Below are 16,976 nucleotides of genomic sequence, written 5' to 3'. Positions count from 1 at the left end.
AATTTGTCTACATTTGCTTGAGAAATAAAACAAGACCAACTCTGTTTATTGGGGAAACTATTTTACTGACTGATCACACTCATGAAACAATTATAAACCATAAACAAAAGGGAAATATACATATGTGGTTGCATTGTGTGCTAGAATACACAAGGCCTTTTACTTCCAAAGCTTCTTGATGGACATGTTCTTCTCACTGTCTTTCTGCATGACCTGATAAAGTAAAACTGCGTTAGTATAGTGCAAGACGTGAACACTGCATTCAAAAATTAGCTTTAGGTTGTACTGACCTTTGCCACCGCCATCTCAAAGTCCTCCTGAGTGACGTGCACTCTCCGTTCTCTCAGAGCATACATCCCTGCCTCTGTGCAGACGCCCTATATAATACACAAATGCAGTAGGGGAAATTTAATGATGTAGTTCCTCATCTAACGCAGCTTCCATTTAGCAGGTTAATTCTTACCTTAACCTCAGCACCAGAAGCTCCGGGCATCAACTCTGCAATCTTCCTCAGGTTAATGCCGCGAGTCAGATTCATCTTCCTGGAGTGGATCTTCAGGATATCCAGACGGGCCTGTGGGCGCATAATTAAGTGTGCTTAGATACAAAAAACTCAGCATGTTTGAGTAAACACGCTAAACGATTAACTACCTCTTCATTGGGAGGCGGAAACTCGATCTTCCTGTCAATCCTGCCTGGCCGGAGCAGAGCTGAGTCCAAGATGTCAATACGGTTAGTGGCCATGATGACCTGCAGAGATGGACGACATACTATTAAGTATATTTGAATAATTGGGGTTATTTAATACTTTAACTCCCATGTTTGGCACTCATGAGCATTTATTTAACAAATGCAGCATTACTTGTTTCAAAATATTATAAAGGTCTTCTGTAGTCATCAGCAACTTTAGGTGATGCTGGTATATAAATAAATACCAGTTGTACCACAAAATGTCATTTATGAATAAAGAACCTATACAGCAAGCCGAAATGTCATCAGTGACGCATGTATTAAGAGGCTGTCCTGTGCACATAACACTACACCTCAGTGTTCATAGTAAGGATATGAGACTACACAGTGATCCTCTGCAGTACCTTGATGTTCTTGGTTGCCTCGAAGCCATCCAGCTGATTGAGCAGCTCCAGCATCGTCCTCTGCACCTCACTGTCCCCGCCTGAGCCTCCCTCCAGCCGAGATGAGCCGATGGAGTCTATCTCATCCATGAAGATGATGGACGGAGCATGCTCTCTTGCCATGACAAAGAGTTCTCGCACCATACGGGCACCTGCGGAAAGCCAGGGAGAGATCAACCAAAACCAGTTATTAAAAACATGGGGATCAATTCGATCCCAGTGTACAGGAAAGAAAAGGTACGCACCCTCTCCGATAAATTTCTGGACCAGCTCTGATCCAGACACCCTGATGAAGGTGCAGTCAGTGTGATGGGCCACAGCTCTGGCAAGGAGGGTCTTCCCTGTACCTGGGGGGCCATAGAGCAGCACACCCTGCAAGCACAAAGGAAAATCTGAACCACCTACACAGATGCAACAAGTGTAGCTTTAGTTAACCAATTTAATCAAATTATCTTTTCCCCCCCTCTCTTTGCTTTTCATGTTTTAGGACTGAAATGAATGATGGGCAGGCAACAAGACGAGAAAATGTGTCAAAGATATAAATATAAAACCCTAAGAGAAACTTCTGAAATTCGTACCATCGGCTCTCTTGTCAAATACCCACCTTGGGCTGGGCAATGCCTAAAGCCTCGAACAGCTCAGGGTGTTTGACGGGCAGCTCAATCACTTCTTTGATCTCCTTGATCTGCTTATCCAGGCCGCCGATCATTTCATAGGTGGAGTCCGGCACCTTCTCCACCATCATGAGGGACACCAGAGGGTCCACCTTGTTAGGAAGGATCTTGTGCAAGGTGTAGCTGTCGTTACGCAGAGCTACACGACAGTTTGGAGTCACCTAGTGGCAATTTGACAGAAATAATAACAGAACAGTTTAGGTTTCCTGATTCCTCGTACTTATTTTAATGAGTAAAATGCATTTTTTTTTGTTTAGCTCCATCATACTTTACAGTAAATATTACAAATGGACTCAGCTTTTATAATACTCACATCATTGATGTCAATGTTTTTGTCCACATCCACCACAAACTTTCCCTCTGGATGCACCTGAAAATGATGAACAGACATAAATTTAAACTGTCCACGACTGATTCAAAAAGAAGGATGCTGCATGGTGAATGTACACAGCATACCTTAACTAGCACTTTCTTTTTGTCCATGACCCTCACCACCTCTCCCACGTAGGATCCCTGTTCCTGTAGTAGCTGCAGCTCCTCACGAAGGAGACGCACTGAGACCAAAGTAACAAAGGAAATGTCTGACTGTGTACATCAGAATGACACAATTCCCAGTAATGTGGCAGGAAGATGAAGCACCATACCTTTGGCATTGAGCTCATTTCTCTGTGCCTGCAGACGTCTGAGATTCTGACTCTTCTCGTTCACAGTCAACTATGAAGTAAAAAAAAAAAAAAAGGTCAGGCATGCGTTAAAAAGCAACAAAAACAAAAATGATTTTTCATTTCCTCACCTGCAACTCTTCTATCTTAGATAAGTAGTACTGCCGCAGACCTGATCCACCTTTACTCTCCCCCATCTCCATCTGCTAAAGAAACACATTGCAACATGGTGCAACTTCTTCACAGTGAGCTCTTGAACATTTAAATATGGCATATTTAATCTCCTAGGACCTGGCATCCACATATGTGGACATCACATTTTGGGTTATTTAGACCAAAATAGTCAATTTTGCTCCACAAGGGCCTGATATCCACTTACGAGGACATAATACTGCCACTGTTCTATTGAAATTTTAAAAGGAATATCCTCATATGTGGCTCTCATTTTTCTTAGAAACAAAAATTAGGTAAAAAAAAAAAAAATTCTGGTAATTCTTTATTTTTACATCCATCGGGTCCCAATCAGCCCAAATATCAAAAAGAAATTAAAAATGCATGCTGTGGAAGAGTTCGGGTCTTAGGAGGTTAAATATGCATTAATCAATGACTGCGTTCATAAGCCATCAATTTTGTTTCATTCTTGTTTTAAGATAAGAAAGTATGTTGGCCAGTTGATTGCTATGCTGCCTGCCAATTTGTGTTAGTGATGATGATTTTGATAGCAAAAAAACAGCAAACTGGGTCAAATGAATTCTCACTGATGAGAAGTGCTTTTCCTTTAGTCCCCATTTCCAACTTAAAAGTCGTCCATCAAGTGTGGTATGGTGGTTAACACTGCTGTATCACAGCAGGAAGGTTCTGGGTTTGAATCCAGTCCAAGGTGGTGTAAGATTAATTGGTGACGGTGTGAATGTGAGCACGAATAGTTGTATATATGAATTAGCCCTGCAAAAGACTGGCGACCTGTCCATGATGTACCCTGCCACTGGCCCTATGACAGCTGGAATAGGCTCCAGCCAAAACGCAATGCAGAGACGTCACTGTGTACTCTGTATACCCTCAATATGAAGCAGCCTCTATGCATACAGTTTTAGTTAGGCAGATATCTCCTGAAGGATGCAAACTACGTCTCTTTTTCTTACTATAGCATTTACGCCACTACATTTAAAATTAAAGATTAAGATACCAATTATATAGCAGCCCACAGACTTATGCTGTAAAAATACTGAAGAACTGTAAAAATTTTCCCGCGAACATTATTTTAGATTAACCCAGCAGCATATAAATCATCTACATTAGCTTTTTGTGGTCCCGAAAAGTCCAACGTACATGCCCGATGAGAGGATCTTATGTTGGACAATGCAAAGTACACAACATTTATCAGTAAATAGTGTATGTCGAGCTTGCCATTATCTAATATTATAGAAGAAGAATAGAAATGCACATTTGTCCAATTTTCATTGATTAAATTGGTGGACTGAACTGGTTGAAATTGACCACTGTTTACATTAGCCATTAGGCCTAACCTGTAGCACCAACACAGGAAATATCTTTTAGGCAAGGAATTAAAAACACAAACAAAAAAAAAACAACCTATGTAACAATAAGCGTTAAAGTGTGTGATGCTAACTTTCTCCCAACAATTACAGTTCATTAGCAAACTAACATCAGTTAGCTTACGTACAGACGTGCACGTATATTAATAAAGTAACGCTTGGCGTTTCCCATATAATAAACTCAGATATATCTCTCTCATAATATGCTGAAATAAGCACCCCTGTGTGGTCAAAAAAGCTAAGAATAGAATAAACTGTCCGCACCTCGCTGCCAGTCATCGTGAGAAGCTAGCTGGGTTAGCTACAATGAGACAGCAAACCGGCACAATCGCTGCTTTCAATGAAGTGACGTTTCCGTTTTTACACTGAAGTCCCGCATCCTTCCCTCAAACAACCGATTTTGAATAATCTATTAGACCCACAGCAAAACAGAAACGTTTCCTTCGCATGGCAGTCATAAAAGCAACAAAGCGGCAGGAAAAAAAATACACCTACATGATCAATTCCGTCCACCTCCATCTTGAAATTTCTACATCCGGTTAAAGCCACTGCAGACCAGGCGCTATTTCCGGTACAGCGTCTTCGTGGTATTTCTTTGATGTATAATATATACAAATGCAGACACCGCCACCTACAGTCCATTTTAAAAAACTACACCGTTAAAAAAATAATTCCAGGACGTGTGAGGACAGCGAGACGGTGGTGAGGTGCGCAGTAGGAGTGGCAGATGGGTTCAAGGTGGGGGTGGGATTACATCAGGAATCTGCTCTGAGACCCTTAATGTTTGCAGTGGTGATGGAAAGATTAACAGATGAGTTCACTCAGGCGAATCCATGGACTATCATGTTCACAGATGACGGTGTAATCTATAGTGAGAGCAGGGAGGAGGTAGAAGACTGGGGAGGAAAGGAATGAAGATGGTAGAAGCGAGGCGAAGAATACGTCTGTGAATAAAGGGCAGGCTAGTGTGACAGTAAAGATGTGAGGTAGTGAAGGTACAGGCATTTAAATGCCTGGGATCAAACATCCAAAGCAAACTGCATAGGAGAGGTGAAAGAGACGGTGCAGGCAGGGTGTAGTGGGTGGAGAAAAAAAAATCCAATATTCTCTTTAACTTTAAAAATCATTTCTATGTAACCAATATGAATTCTTGGAATACTAAGGAATTGTGTCTGTTAATATTGGGTCCACCTTACGATATAAAGCACCTTCAGCTGGCCCTTGTTGTGATTTGGTGCTAGATAAATAAAATGTAATTAAATTGAAAATAAGAGACCATATTCAAAGCATAATTAAGTCAGTAAACACATGCAAAAACGATCAAAGAATCTAATTCAGTTTTAAACGTTAGTCTGGCCTTTTCTTTGAACCAGTGTCACAATACAAGCCGAGACAGAGCTCTGTTAGTGAAGGGTGTTTTAGGGTTGGCTGTTATTTGAGGAGTGGTAAACAGAAGCTGTTTGAGTAAGACCAGACATACCTGTTGAAACGGCTGCTCTCAGAGGCACCTAAGCTTTGCAACCAGCCCCAACATGCACCTCACGGCATATCTGCAGCTCTCTAAGCATGCAATCGAGGGTGTGCGGTAGACGACATTATTACAACGGACAATATTCTATATAAATTCTTACCCCTCTGTAACAGGCTGAATGTTGTTAAAGAACACACAGTACGTGAACATTTGTAAGTATATTTATTGTAAAAAATACTCCAAATGTATAAAAGATAAAGGCTTTTGATTGATACACAACATGCAAACATTTAACAAAGAGAAGCTGTACAAAAATAACATTTGTACACAACGTTTTTACCTCATCTTAAATTTTATGTGCCTTCTTCACCAAAGACATTTTGGCACAATGATATCTGTCAAAAAGGAATGTTTCAAGAACTTTAAGACTGATGTACAAAAAGTCAACAAAACAGCAAAGCTTTAACTCATGAAACTATAAACTGTACACAATATTTTGGCGCTTTTTTTCCCCTTTTTTAGCTGACATACTGCAGTTACATTCCTATCAAATTATTAATAGCAGTTAACTTTCTTTGAAGGTATGGATCCGTCCAATCTAAAGAGCCTCAGCTCCTCTTCCCCTCGAATCACCCCACTAACAAATAAAAACGGCATGTAAACATTCACAAAATCAGAATGTTTCATTTCAACTTTCAAAAATGCTGCAAAAGCATTAAACGTATTATACACACTGGAATGAAATGCTTACTTCTACCATGCCTCCAGGAAGATCAGGCATTACTCTTATCTAAAAATTATGGCTTTTCAATGTAAGGGTAAACACATACCTCTTTCAAAACAGCACTCAAAGTGACAGTGAAAACACCTAAACAGCACCAGTGCTTAAACAGCATTTTGTACCAGAGACAAAACATATTACAAAAATAAAAAAGGATAAAGGTTATTTAAACAGGCTCAATATATCAGATACTACAAGGCAAAGATATTATTAAAGGTCATATAAGCATCACTTTGGTCCCCGAACTTTGCGTCAGTGACGATGGCTTTCTGAACATTTGAAGGTGAAAGAATTCTTTCCAGTTTCAGCTGAGTGGAACATTAACAACTCATGAGTAAACCTAAGGTGGCTGTGCCTCCTTTAGAATTGTACTTAGGTGAGTCGGATACCCAACACCTGCTCCAGCTCTTGTCTTCTCTGCTGCACCTATAGCAAAGAAGAGGTTAGACTCAATGGCAAAACCACAAACTGTATAGAAAAAATGGACGCTGTGACATCACACATTGGTTTTGAAATTTTGAGTTATCTTTCTAATTTTATTTTGTTGTAATGTTTTGACTTACCACATCTTGACATGTATAAGCTAACACTAGTTAGCACTAAAAAGTGTATTATTCACTGTCTACTTACTTTGGAGTAAACATATCTGCCCACTGCCTCTGGCACCCAGGGCTCATGGTAGAACTCGGTCCTCCTCTCCTCTTCTGGGTTTCCAGTCACATCTGTCATCAACTGAAAGAACAGAAATGCATCACTGAACACAGGGAACCAAAATTGAATGATTAAAGAAAAGGGGTTTCTATTCCCACATGCTAAGACGGTACTGTAAAGACTGATTCATGCACTGCCAAGTGACTGTAGTAGTACTGAGAGTCTGATGGATCAATGATTCACTGAGTCTGGTTCCTAAAGGCCTACATCTTAATCCAGGTGCTAATGTCTCTCCAGATGAGGAATGCAGCACAAACAGCTAACTGGTGTTTTTCTTTCAACTGAATACCAATGCTATGTTTGGACACAGTCCTGTGAACCAATGGTGCCTTTGTGTGCCCAGCAGTTAATTGTCTATGAAAGCTGGAAACATACTACCACTGCTCACAAAATAACTGCAGCTTTTTTTAATTAAATACAGGGAAAGCTTTGCAGGCAACTGTACAAATATGAGAAAAGCTCAAAGTGAGTGAAGATGATACAAATATCGTGTTACTAAACTATAACATGTTTTGCTGTTGTGTAGACAAGCACGTATGAGCATTTTAGAAGCTGGGGCATAGCGTCTACCTTCAGATCCCTGGACTGAGACTTCAGCCAATCCTTGATGAACTCCTGTGGATTATTGCTGAAGCTCAGCATGAAATCTCTCTCGGTCTTCAGCTGGTTAATGTACTCAATGGTTTCATGAATCTGTAGCGAATACAAACACCAGCAGCACATTTTCAGAATTAAATGGAGTATGCAATTTCTTTCCCCCTCCACGACTCTGATGAAGTGCAGATGAAGCCTTACCTTCATCTCGAGGGCAGCGATTTCTTGCTGGTTGGTTGTAGAAGACAGGAAGCTGTTCATTTGACCCTTAAGTGGGTCGTCCACTTCCACGTCAATGTCATAGCATGCGGTCTTCTTCTGATCGTTGGGATCCACGCTGCTCGGGGGAGACACAATGACAGTTTGGAGAGAAGGAGTGATGCTGACAGCACACTTGTGTAAGCACACTAAGAAATAACAGGCCAAAGCATAAAGCTAAGGAAACTATCGTTCAGTATGAGCCTCACACACAGGGCTTTCTAATATTCACTGAGAGGCTGATGTAGCTCTTTTTTCAGACAGAAAGAGGTAACATGATCCAGGCTCCCCTACCTAATGACGTGATTGATAATAATGGGGTCAGGGTGCTGCAGCAGGCCCGCCAGTTTCATGGGAATCTCAGAGAACCTCATGCGTGGACAGCCGAAGATCTGGACAGGATTTAGTTAAAGAACAGGGCAAGTTAGACAACATAAGGGGAAAAACTTTTTTTCCTATTTGAGGTCTTGCAAAGGGCTACAAAACAACACCTCACAAAAATCATAATTGCTTGAATGCAAATCATTTAGCTGTGAAATTAAATACATGCAAAATGATGTTTCAGTGCCAAAATATCAAAGCGCCACGAGCCATTTCTAGCCATTTGCCATTACCTGTCTGAAATAGCGGTTGCAGTTGATGTACTCTTTCTCATGACTGTCCTGCAGCTTGTTGTTCTTGATGTAAAGCCAGAGAGCTTGCATGATGCTGGCTCGTGTCTGTGTGTGTACACCCAGAAGGCGAGCCAACCGTGGATCCAGTTTGTACTGAGGGGGCTGATCAAAGAAAAGCATCGGGACAAAGCAAATGTTGGTGGAAAAAAAGAAATATCATCAGGAAAAAATTTAGTGACGGTTGAGAAAGTAAGTGGCACCTGGTGGTCGAGCATGAGCAGAAGGGTGCATTTAACATTCACGTCTCCTGGCCTTTTGACCTGGAAACCATCCGTCTCCTGAGTGGTGGGCATTCTGTGCCACTGGAAGATGAAGACGTGATTTTTTTAAAGCAGATAAGCAGATTTTATTAACATGAAATTTACAAAACTACTTTACAACAATAATGACTCAGTGCCAGGTTAAATAAACCGTTCCATCGGCAGATCCCTAAGACTGGAAATTCTCACTTTCACCACTGTTAACCACAATTTTTCAGTTTAAAAAAAAAGAAGAAGAGAGAATCTGGTTTATGTGTGGGATGAGTTCACACACAATAAGCCCGCCTACAGTCAAAAAAAAGAAAGAAGGATTGGCTCCAAACTTCTAGTGTTTCAATCTGAGCTCAGCTTCTTGACCACAGCTAAACAAGGTCGGTGCTGGCGAACTATTATCACTCTCTGAACTTCTGGTGTCATTGTGCCTACGATGTTCTGAATGGAACTGCAACCAAGGTTTATGTCATACCTCTACTAAGTGGTTATCAGGCCCGTAGAGCTCCTTATCAAGCTCAATCACCAGGCTTTTGAAGAAAGATGAAAACTTCCTCTTCTGCTTGCCAGCCTGGGAAGACAGAAAGCACGAAACAAAAGTGTCAGAAGGACGGAGCAGCAAGAAAGCAGTGTATTCTTATTGTGCTGTGTCAGTGTGCAGCTGCATTGTTTAGCTCTGACCGCATTGGGGGTGGTGGTGAAGCGCAAAACTGTAGACTAGAAAAAGCTGTCTTCACCCCCCCCCCCTTGTCTGCCCGCTCCCCAGCCCTGTCAGAGTCTGTTTGCTCAACACGACCCCTTCACTCCTTTCCCTCACATCCCTTTTTCTGTTGCTCCATGCAATACTCCTCCACATGCCTAAACCCATGAGACTGAGGAGAAATTTTAACAGACAAAAAAAAAAGAAAAAAAAGAAAAAAAGACCTCCTTCTCCTTCATGTGGCCCCAGATGACACAATGAGTCGAGCTAGAATTGATGTCGGGAAGGGAGGCTAGTCAGCTCATGGTATGCAACGGCCAGTGGTTTCAATTCCGTATTTCAAATGAGATCCTGAGTGTGTGTGTGTGTCAGCAGTTGTGGGGTGGAATGAGAAAAGCTGTAAACACACATCTGGCTGCGTAGTCTGAGCCAAGAACACTGGCCAACTCAAGTTTGAAGAAACACAATGAGAGAGACTGAAATACTTGCAGTCAGACCACACCGGGACAATAGCGAGAACACTCGAATGTGTTTTGTTTTTTTTAAACTTACTTCCTCCAGGAGTTTGCCCTCGACTCTCAGCTCCCAGGAGGACACCTTCTCCGCCTCCTCACCCTCGGGTTTGCTGGGAGTGTACGTGTTGGAAATGTAGATCCTGAGCTTGCGCTTTTGCTGTGTAATTTCAGAGGGACAAGCAGATGTATCAGGAATTCTGGCAACAATTGAGCCTCTCAAGCTCACTTGCCAAATTCACTCTCCAACAAAGACAAACGCTTCATTTCAGGCTATTAAGGGTGTTTACAGTAACTTCATCCTTATGTATAAGTTCACATTATTAAGACCGGAAAACACTGCAACCTAACGAGGGATTCACAGGAAAAAGTTGTGACCGTTTTAACTTCACACCAGTCACACCGTTTGCTCTTCTCTGTGGCCGTGTCACAGTTGGATTAATTTACTGCTAATGCAGATTTTCCTGCTGCTAGAGTTGTTTTTGTTGTGACACATCTCAGCAGACCGAGTGTTTCTGCCACTAAGGTTAACGCTAACAGTTAAAATTGTAGCAAGAAAACACAAAGGTCGGATTTCAGTGTGGGAACCAACTGTCCTGCTGTTCTGTGGAAACTGCTTACACTGTGCTCCGCAGGAACTCGGATTACAGCTGAGATCATGTTTTACTGACTTCTCATTTGTTTCAGTGGACAAAGCCTAAAAATAATCTTCTCAAGGTATACTTTTAACTGCATGACAATGGATCAAGGACACATACCATAATGGGCTTTTTGATGGCTTCCTGAATCTCCATACGCTTTCGAGCGATGGTCTGGTCCAGCTTCCTCTCAAAGGCCAGGAGGTCCATGTAGGCCTGGGACTCCGGGACCAGATCTCGGATCTAGAAGACAGTAGCAGGTGAAGATTGAGGAAATACAGCCAACTGGGACAGCAGTGTGATTCAAGGGGGTCGAGGTTTTCCTACCCTCTGTGGCAGAACCTTGTCAGCCATCTTGCGCCTTTTTGCTCTGAATCATAGAGAAAAAACAAGGAAAATTATTCAGTTTGGAAAGAAGACATTAAATGACCGCTTTAACAGTCTCTACGATGTGAAGGAGCGGATTTCTAAGAATATCTCAAACTGAGCTGTTGTTTTCCAGTGTGTGTGTCATCATTTTGCTTTCGGCCTCATAAGTATGACTTCAGTCAACCAATTTCACAGAAACTGGCCACACACCAACACATGATATAGGATCAAATAAAAGATCCCTTTCATTTAACCCGATTACCGGTAATTGGAAGACTTCACAGTGCGATAATATAATCTTGGCCAATGCGATATGTTAATCAAGTCCCCTGAAAGAGTGCTTCAGGTTTTTACTTACCGACTTCATTAAATTGATTTCGTTTCCTTAATTATACACTTCACCTTGGCAATGACTGAATTTAATTTCCATGTGATTAAATGAGAATTTAGGATGGTGGCACCATGACTCACTAATCTTCCTAGACTGAGATTATGCTAAGATACTGACTTTTTTTTATGAAATTAACCTTAAAAACACAACAGAATCATTGTGGACGAAGCATTATGGATGGCCGCATTTATGAGCGTGGCGTCACGGAGCAGTCTGAAGTCAAAAATACCCACTTGTGTCTGCTGCTTTGAAAGCAAAGGCCAGTCATGAGACGCTGGTATCCTCGTGTCTGTGTGATCTGAGCCGTGCTTTTAACAGTACAGCCACTTTACAAACAGACGGGAGAACAAATCATGAATGAAACGTTCTGTTGAGACAATGTAAATAAACCACAAAAGGGGAAAAAGTAAAAAAGATTTACTGCATTTTTATAGCTGGATGACTCCACGCATTTTGTCAGAGAAAATATTAATGGAAAACTCCCTATAGTGACCGTGTTTTCCTGTACACTCAGATTCATATCAGTACTCTTATTTTCACACAAAAATTACTTTATTCTAGTGAACTCTTTCCTGGAGTCATTAAGTCACAAATAATCCTAAAACGAATGTTAATGTTGGACTTGGCAGTGGGGTTGAACCTGGCTTTTGAAAACCTGTATTTACCTTTTTTTCTCCCTATGATGTCAGCAAGAGCAGATACCTTTATTATAGTCATCTCAGCCACACAGCTCTGGCTATGAGCCACTTCTGTTACAAGGGACAGCCAATTATCAGAAAGTTGGCTTTGAGAGAGGTGTTAGAAACAGACTAGTGTTTATACAGACCTTTCAGTTTCCAGCTGAAGGACTAAAGCAAAGTATAAGATGAGGTACTTTTTGGATGCTCTTTAAGGGGTGGATGGATCTGCGTGTTTGCTTTGGCACAGATGCCATTCCTGACACAGCCCTCACATCTATCCAGTGTTGGGCCAGGAACTAGGAATGCACAAGTTTGTGACCCCTGAGGGTGCATTTGTGCATCTCCTCCCCATATAGAAGCAGGAATCTTGTAAGGGGAATGTGTAAACCACTACACCCATGGAGCCAGTATGCACAGTATAAGATGAGTAAGATTAAACTGTAAATCATCCAGAGCTACTCTAGAAAAGTACAAGACCAACAATATGGAGCTGGAAATGAGCACAAAAGTTTCTCAATAAAAAAGGGGGACATGTGACAAGCAGTCAAGTGCTAAAAAGAAAAATGGTTGCTGTTGCTTGATATTAAAATTAGGCTTGGCAAAAACTTTAGAGCTGAACCTATTTTATATCATTTCTAAGTTACTGGAAAAAAATACCTGGTAACAGTTTTAATTCTTTGAACAAGTGATTTAACTCTTTCCCCTATAAAGGCGACATCTGATGACCTCCCCAGCACCCGTAATCACAAACCTCAGTATTTATCAATAAAGATGTGCTTTGACAACCATTAGAACAGTTTCTGGGTTTTTCTAAGGGTCGCTACATAGGCAGAGACCACCCTCACTAACACTCCATCACTTGTGTAGCAAACCCAGTGATTTTCATCTATAAGCAGCAGTTCTGAAAAGAGTTTCAGCAGGTCACTACTAGCAGCTTTCAAGTGGTAAAGAGTTAATGATAAGAGGAAAAAAAGAAAACATTTTTGGATTTCATTTACTTAATGAATAATCAATAATAGATTTAATTGTTTTAAAGTCATGAAGGAGTAATAGCTAGTTATTTTAGATGGCAGTGAGGTCCAAACACTGGCAGTACCATCCCCTACATTTTGTCCCGTCTCCTCTCTTACCCTCGTCTGAGGCCTCCCAGCGCCTCTTGTTGCTGTTGGTGGTGCTGATGATGAAGAAACCGTTTCCTAGAGGCGTCCATGCTTGGGGGTCCCATGCCTGCCCGCATGGGAATGCTACTGCTACCATAAGAGGGACCAGGCAGCTGACCCCCCATTGACCCCATGGGGCCCCCCACTCTGCTGGATGGCATCCCAGGGCGCTAGAGAAAAGGAGGGAAACTGATTTCACAGAACAATTTCTCCATATCTACACAAAAAATTTAATATTTCATCTAGGACTAAAGGAAATCAAGGATCTGATTTATTAAAGAGATACAAAAAAGTACCTATTTAAAATAATAATAATGAAAACCAATGATGTGTGAAGCTGTTTGCAAATAAATTTCATATTGTATGATCAACTTATATCAAATTCTAGCTTTTTGGATCGGGTGGGTAAAAAGAATGCTCAGTGACATACAGTACTGTCACTTACACTGTTTGCTTTTGGTTGTACCACAAATATCATGAGTCATAATATCCCCGTTAAAAACATGCCAAAAACATAACCCCACCTGCAGAAACAGTGCATTTATGTTTTTAAGCTCTGAGGTTTAATTATGAAGTTGTGCATATAAATACTGTTATGGTACTGCAGTGTTTATCTCCATCTACACAAAGCACAACCTCTTTCAACTTTAAGGTTTCACATATCAGGATATAATGAAAAGAAATCAGGTGCTTAGTAAGCTTTATAATTTGCTAAATATAACCTCAGATGAAATACAACACATGACATAATACACTGTGGTTTTATTTAGTGTTAAACAAAAATAATAAATAGAAATGCAGAAGCAGTAAAGTAAAAGCCAGATGCTGCTAATCAAATGCATTTCATCAATTTATTAGTTTCAGGAAGTGTGAACACTTCTGTAACAGCAGAGGTTTTGACAGTTTGCTGGTTTGGAGGATTCAGGTGTGTTAACACAAAGACATCAATGATAATCCTTGAGAAGCAACTGCTGCCCATCAATCTGGAAAACCTTATAAGGTCATTTACAAACAATATGAATCCATCTGTCTAGAGTGAGAACTATTTTCTACAAATGGAAAGCATTCATGACAGTTGCCAATCTTCCCAGGAGTGAACGTCCCAGCAAATTCGCTCCAAGTTCAAGCATTGCAAGAGCTACTTCTCAGGCCTCAGTTAGCATGCTAAATGTTAAAGTTCATGGCAGCACAATTAGGAAAAAAATAAACAAGTACAGCTTGTTTGGAACGGCTTCCAGAAGAAAGGCTCTCACATTTGAACAAACCACAAAACCTCTGGCGCAATGTTCTTTGGACAAGTGAGACCAAACTGGGGATATTTGGCCATAATGCTCAGCACTACATTTTGTGAAAACTAAACACAGCATAACAGCACAAACACCTCATACCAGCTGTCAAGCACGGTGATGAAGTCAAATGCAAGGCCATATACTTGACAGCTAAAGCTTGAGTGCAATGATCACAAGCACACAAACAAATCTACAACAAAATAGCTGAAGAAGACAAGAATCAACGCGGTGTAATCACACAAACTCCTCAACGCGTAAAATGCTTTGGCAGGATCTTAAGAGAGCTGAGCATAAACAAATGCCTGCAAATGCCGATGAACTGAAGCAATGTTGTAAAGAAGAGTGCACCAAAATTCCTCCTGATGTGAAGGGCTGATAAAGTCATACAGAAAATGATTACTTCACACTGTTGCTGCTAAAAGCAGTTGAACAAGCTCCTGAATCTTGAGGCGTGCTTAGTTTTTCACACACTGCTTCTGCATTTCGGCTCAGGTTTTTTTTATATAAATAATAACACAGTGTAATATGGCGTATTTTGTTACACATCTGAGGGTGTACTTATTTTAAGACCTGTTACTGACTAGATTTTTTTTCTTTTTAATTAGGTCTTTATATGTAACACATCAGTACTGTAAATAATGTATCAACAAATTGTGAGAATTCTCACACTTTGTCCAGTTTGTAAACATAAAAACAAAGTCTAAACCCAAATGGCTCCAACTGTCAAAACGGGGGGAACTGCGATGGTGTCTGTTAACTACAGGGGAAGCTGCAGATGGTGACAATACTGGCACGATATATGCAGGCTTGCCTCTGGGCAGATGGTGCTGATAAACTTTTGCTTTCACGCTAACTGACAGGAGGCGAAGCGGGCAACCACGTGATTTTCTTTTTCACACGCGCACAAAACGCTAAACGATATCAATTTGAATTAAACGTCCCACTACTTTTGTGAACCACTTTAAATGCCATAAAAGAAAAAAAAAAGGTTACACTTAATTATTGCGGTAATTAATAAATAATTACACCCACTTCGAAGGCGGAAGTAGTGTCCACGCGGTGATATATAATGAGCTTTATGTTTGTTTGTTTTTATTTCCATGTCTCTCTGGCGACTATTTCAATTAGCTACTTTTATTTAAACACGAATTTTAAAAAAAGTAACGAAAAGCTTAAACAGACATGGGGGTGATCGGACAAATACCGTCACCCTCACCTTTCACTCAGTTTCTTTATTCGACACGGAGAAATCAAGCAGAACCAACCTGGGGGTATTGGGGAACGCTGCTCATGCTTCTGGGATATCCCCCCGGAGGCTGGGGCATTCCTTGCATCCTCATGCCCGCGGCAAGCCCAACGTTCATGGGGCTCATACTCGGATTCATCGGAGGACCCGTGAAGCTTCCCCTCGATGCCATCTTCTAGAGCCACAAGTGGTTAAAAGTGACGGGAACTTCAAACCAAATTCGGCCCAAATAAAAGTGCGACAGGCTGAAGTCTCCAAGTAGGTAGCTAACTAACTCCGGGTACTTCTGCTTAGGTCGGTTTCTGGTTTGACAGCAAGCACACTGTCAACAAAAAGCTAGCTAACGTTAGCTCACTTCCTACCGTTTCAAGTTCCGGGATTTGCTTCTACCTAGTGACTGCTCGTTTTGTGAACACACCAAGTGGGGGCTTGTCATCTCCCACTCGCGCCTTTACGACTGAACGACGCCACATAAACGATAACTAACAGCTATTACACCGTGAGGCGAATGAAAAACATGATAACGTCGTACTAAAGACAAACTGAGTATCTTGAGCAGATAGCTTGTCTGCACTCTAAAGCAAAACCAAGTACTCTCAACTACATGCTGCGTTCACAAACATCGGAAATTATGAAGTTCCAAATTTCAGCGCGCAATAATCTCAATTTTTTTCTTTTCGAACACCTTTAAACACATGCTAGTCCGAAGTCTTTATTTCTTTTGTATTTTGTAAAAGTATATATTTTCAATTATGTTTTATTTTCAATGCTTGATTTCAAATGTGACTTACAGAAACTTGCGCTTGGTTTTGTAATAGTGTAATTTTGTTTCTTGATCAGAAGTTCGAGACTTTTCTCAGTAGTGCCAAACTATAACCTGGAGTAATACTCTGCCTCCTGAACACAAATTTTTGGTAAACAGTAATGTGCTGAATCTAGAAGTCTTATGCCGCCCATCCTTATATTTTCCTGGGGGAAATGACGGAGTAAGGCAAGGCAAGTTTATTTATATAGCACAATTCAACAGCAAGGTGATTCAAAGTGTTTTACAGAGACATTAAAAAACAAAAACAACTAAAAAGCATGATTTAAAATGGGGAAAAAAATAAAGGAACAGTAGATAAAATCAGTAGTTAAAATGTACGTTTTGAAATTTAGTAAAACATTGCGAATTTGGTGCTTTATTCAAATGCAGCTGAGAACAGGAGTCTTCAACCTGGATTTAA

The 16,976-nt window shown here is 40.9% G+C and overlaps 2 protein-coding genes across 3 annotated transcripts; both read right to left on the bottom strand.

Annotated features, from left to right (window-relative positions):
- Positions 1-55: 55 nt before the first annotated feature.
- psmc5 (proteasome 26S subunit, ATPase 5) lies at positions 56-4,549 on the bottom strand. Of its 2 annotated transcripts, none has more exons than XM_085360730.1 (12): positions 4,521-4,549; positions 2,601-2,675; positions 2,452-2,521; positions 2,264-2,361; positions 2,121-2,177; positions 1,738-1,968; positions 1,379-1,505; positions 1,095-1,285; positions 652-750; positions 464-574; positions 291-377; positions 56-213 (listed from the first exon to the last, which is right to left on the bottom strand). In XM_085360730.1, the coding sequence occupies exons 1-12, from the start codon at positions 4,542-4,544 to the stop codon at positions 160-162; spliced, it is 1,224 nt and encodes a 407-aa protein (XP_085216856.1). In that variant the 5' UTR covers positions 4,545-4,549; the 3' UTR covers positions 56-159. The 2 variants fall into 2 exon arrangements, with proteins under 2 accessions (XP_085216856.1, XP_085216858.1); XM_085360732.1 differs by having other exon boundaries at positions 2,601-2,672; positions 4,521-4,544.
- A 1,451-nt stretch (positions 4,550-6,000) lies between these two features.
- smarcd2 (SWI/SNF related BAF chromatin remodeling complex subunit D2) lies at positions 6,001-16,193 on the bottom strand. Its single transcript, XM_085360728.1, has 13 exons — positions 15,770-16,193; positions 13,186-13,385; positions 10,943-10,985; positions 10,736-10,858; positions 10,018-10,137; positions 9,241-9,336; positions 8,715-8,816; positions 8,455-8,616; positions 8,135-8,232; positions 7,784-7,919; positions 7,559-7,681; positions 6,908-7,009; positions 6,001-6,703 (listed from the first exon to the last, which is right to left on the bottom strand). Exons 1-13 carry the CDS (start codon positions 15,920-15,922, stop codon positions 6,650-6,652), a joined length of 1,512 nt encoding a protein of 503 aa, XP_085216854.1. The 5' UTR covers positions 15,923-16,193; the 3' UTR covers positions 6,001-6,649.
- Between the last annotated feature and the right edge of the window lie 783 nt (positions 16,194-16,976).

The sequence above is a fragment of the Diplotaxodon limnothrissa genome, linkage group LG8 (genome assembly GCF_057381915.1).
Source record: "Diplotaxodon limnothrissa isolate DT_005_m linkage group LG8, D_limnothrissa_male_GT1.1, whole genome shotgun sequence".
In the NCBI taxonomy this organism is placed as follows: domain Eukaryota; kingdom Metazoa; phylum Chordata; class Actinopteri; order Cichliformes; family Cichlidae; genus Diplotaxodon; species Diplotaxodon limnothrissa.
This window is presented reverse-complemented; position numbering and strand designations above follow the sequence as displayed.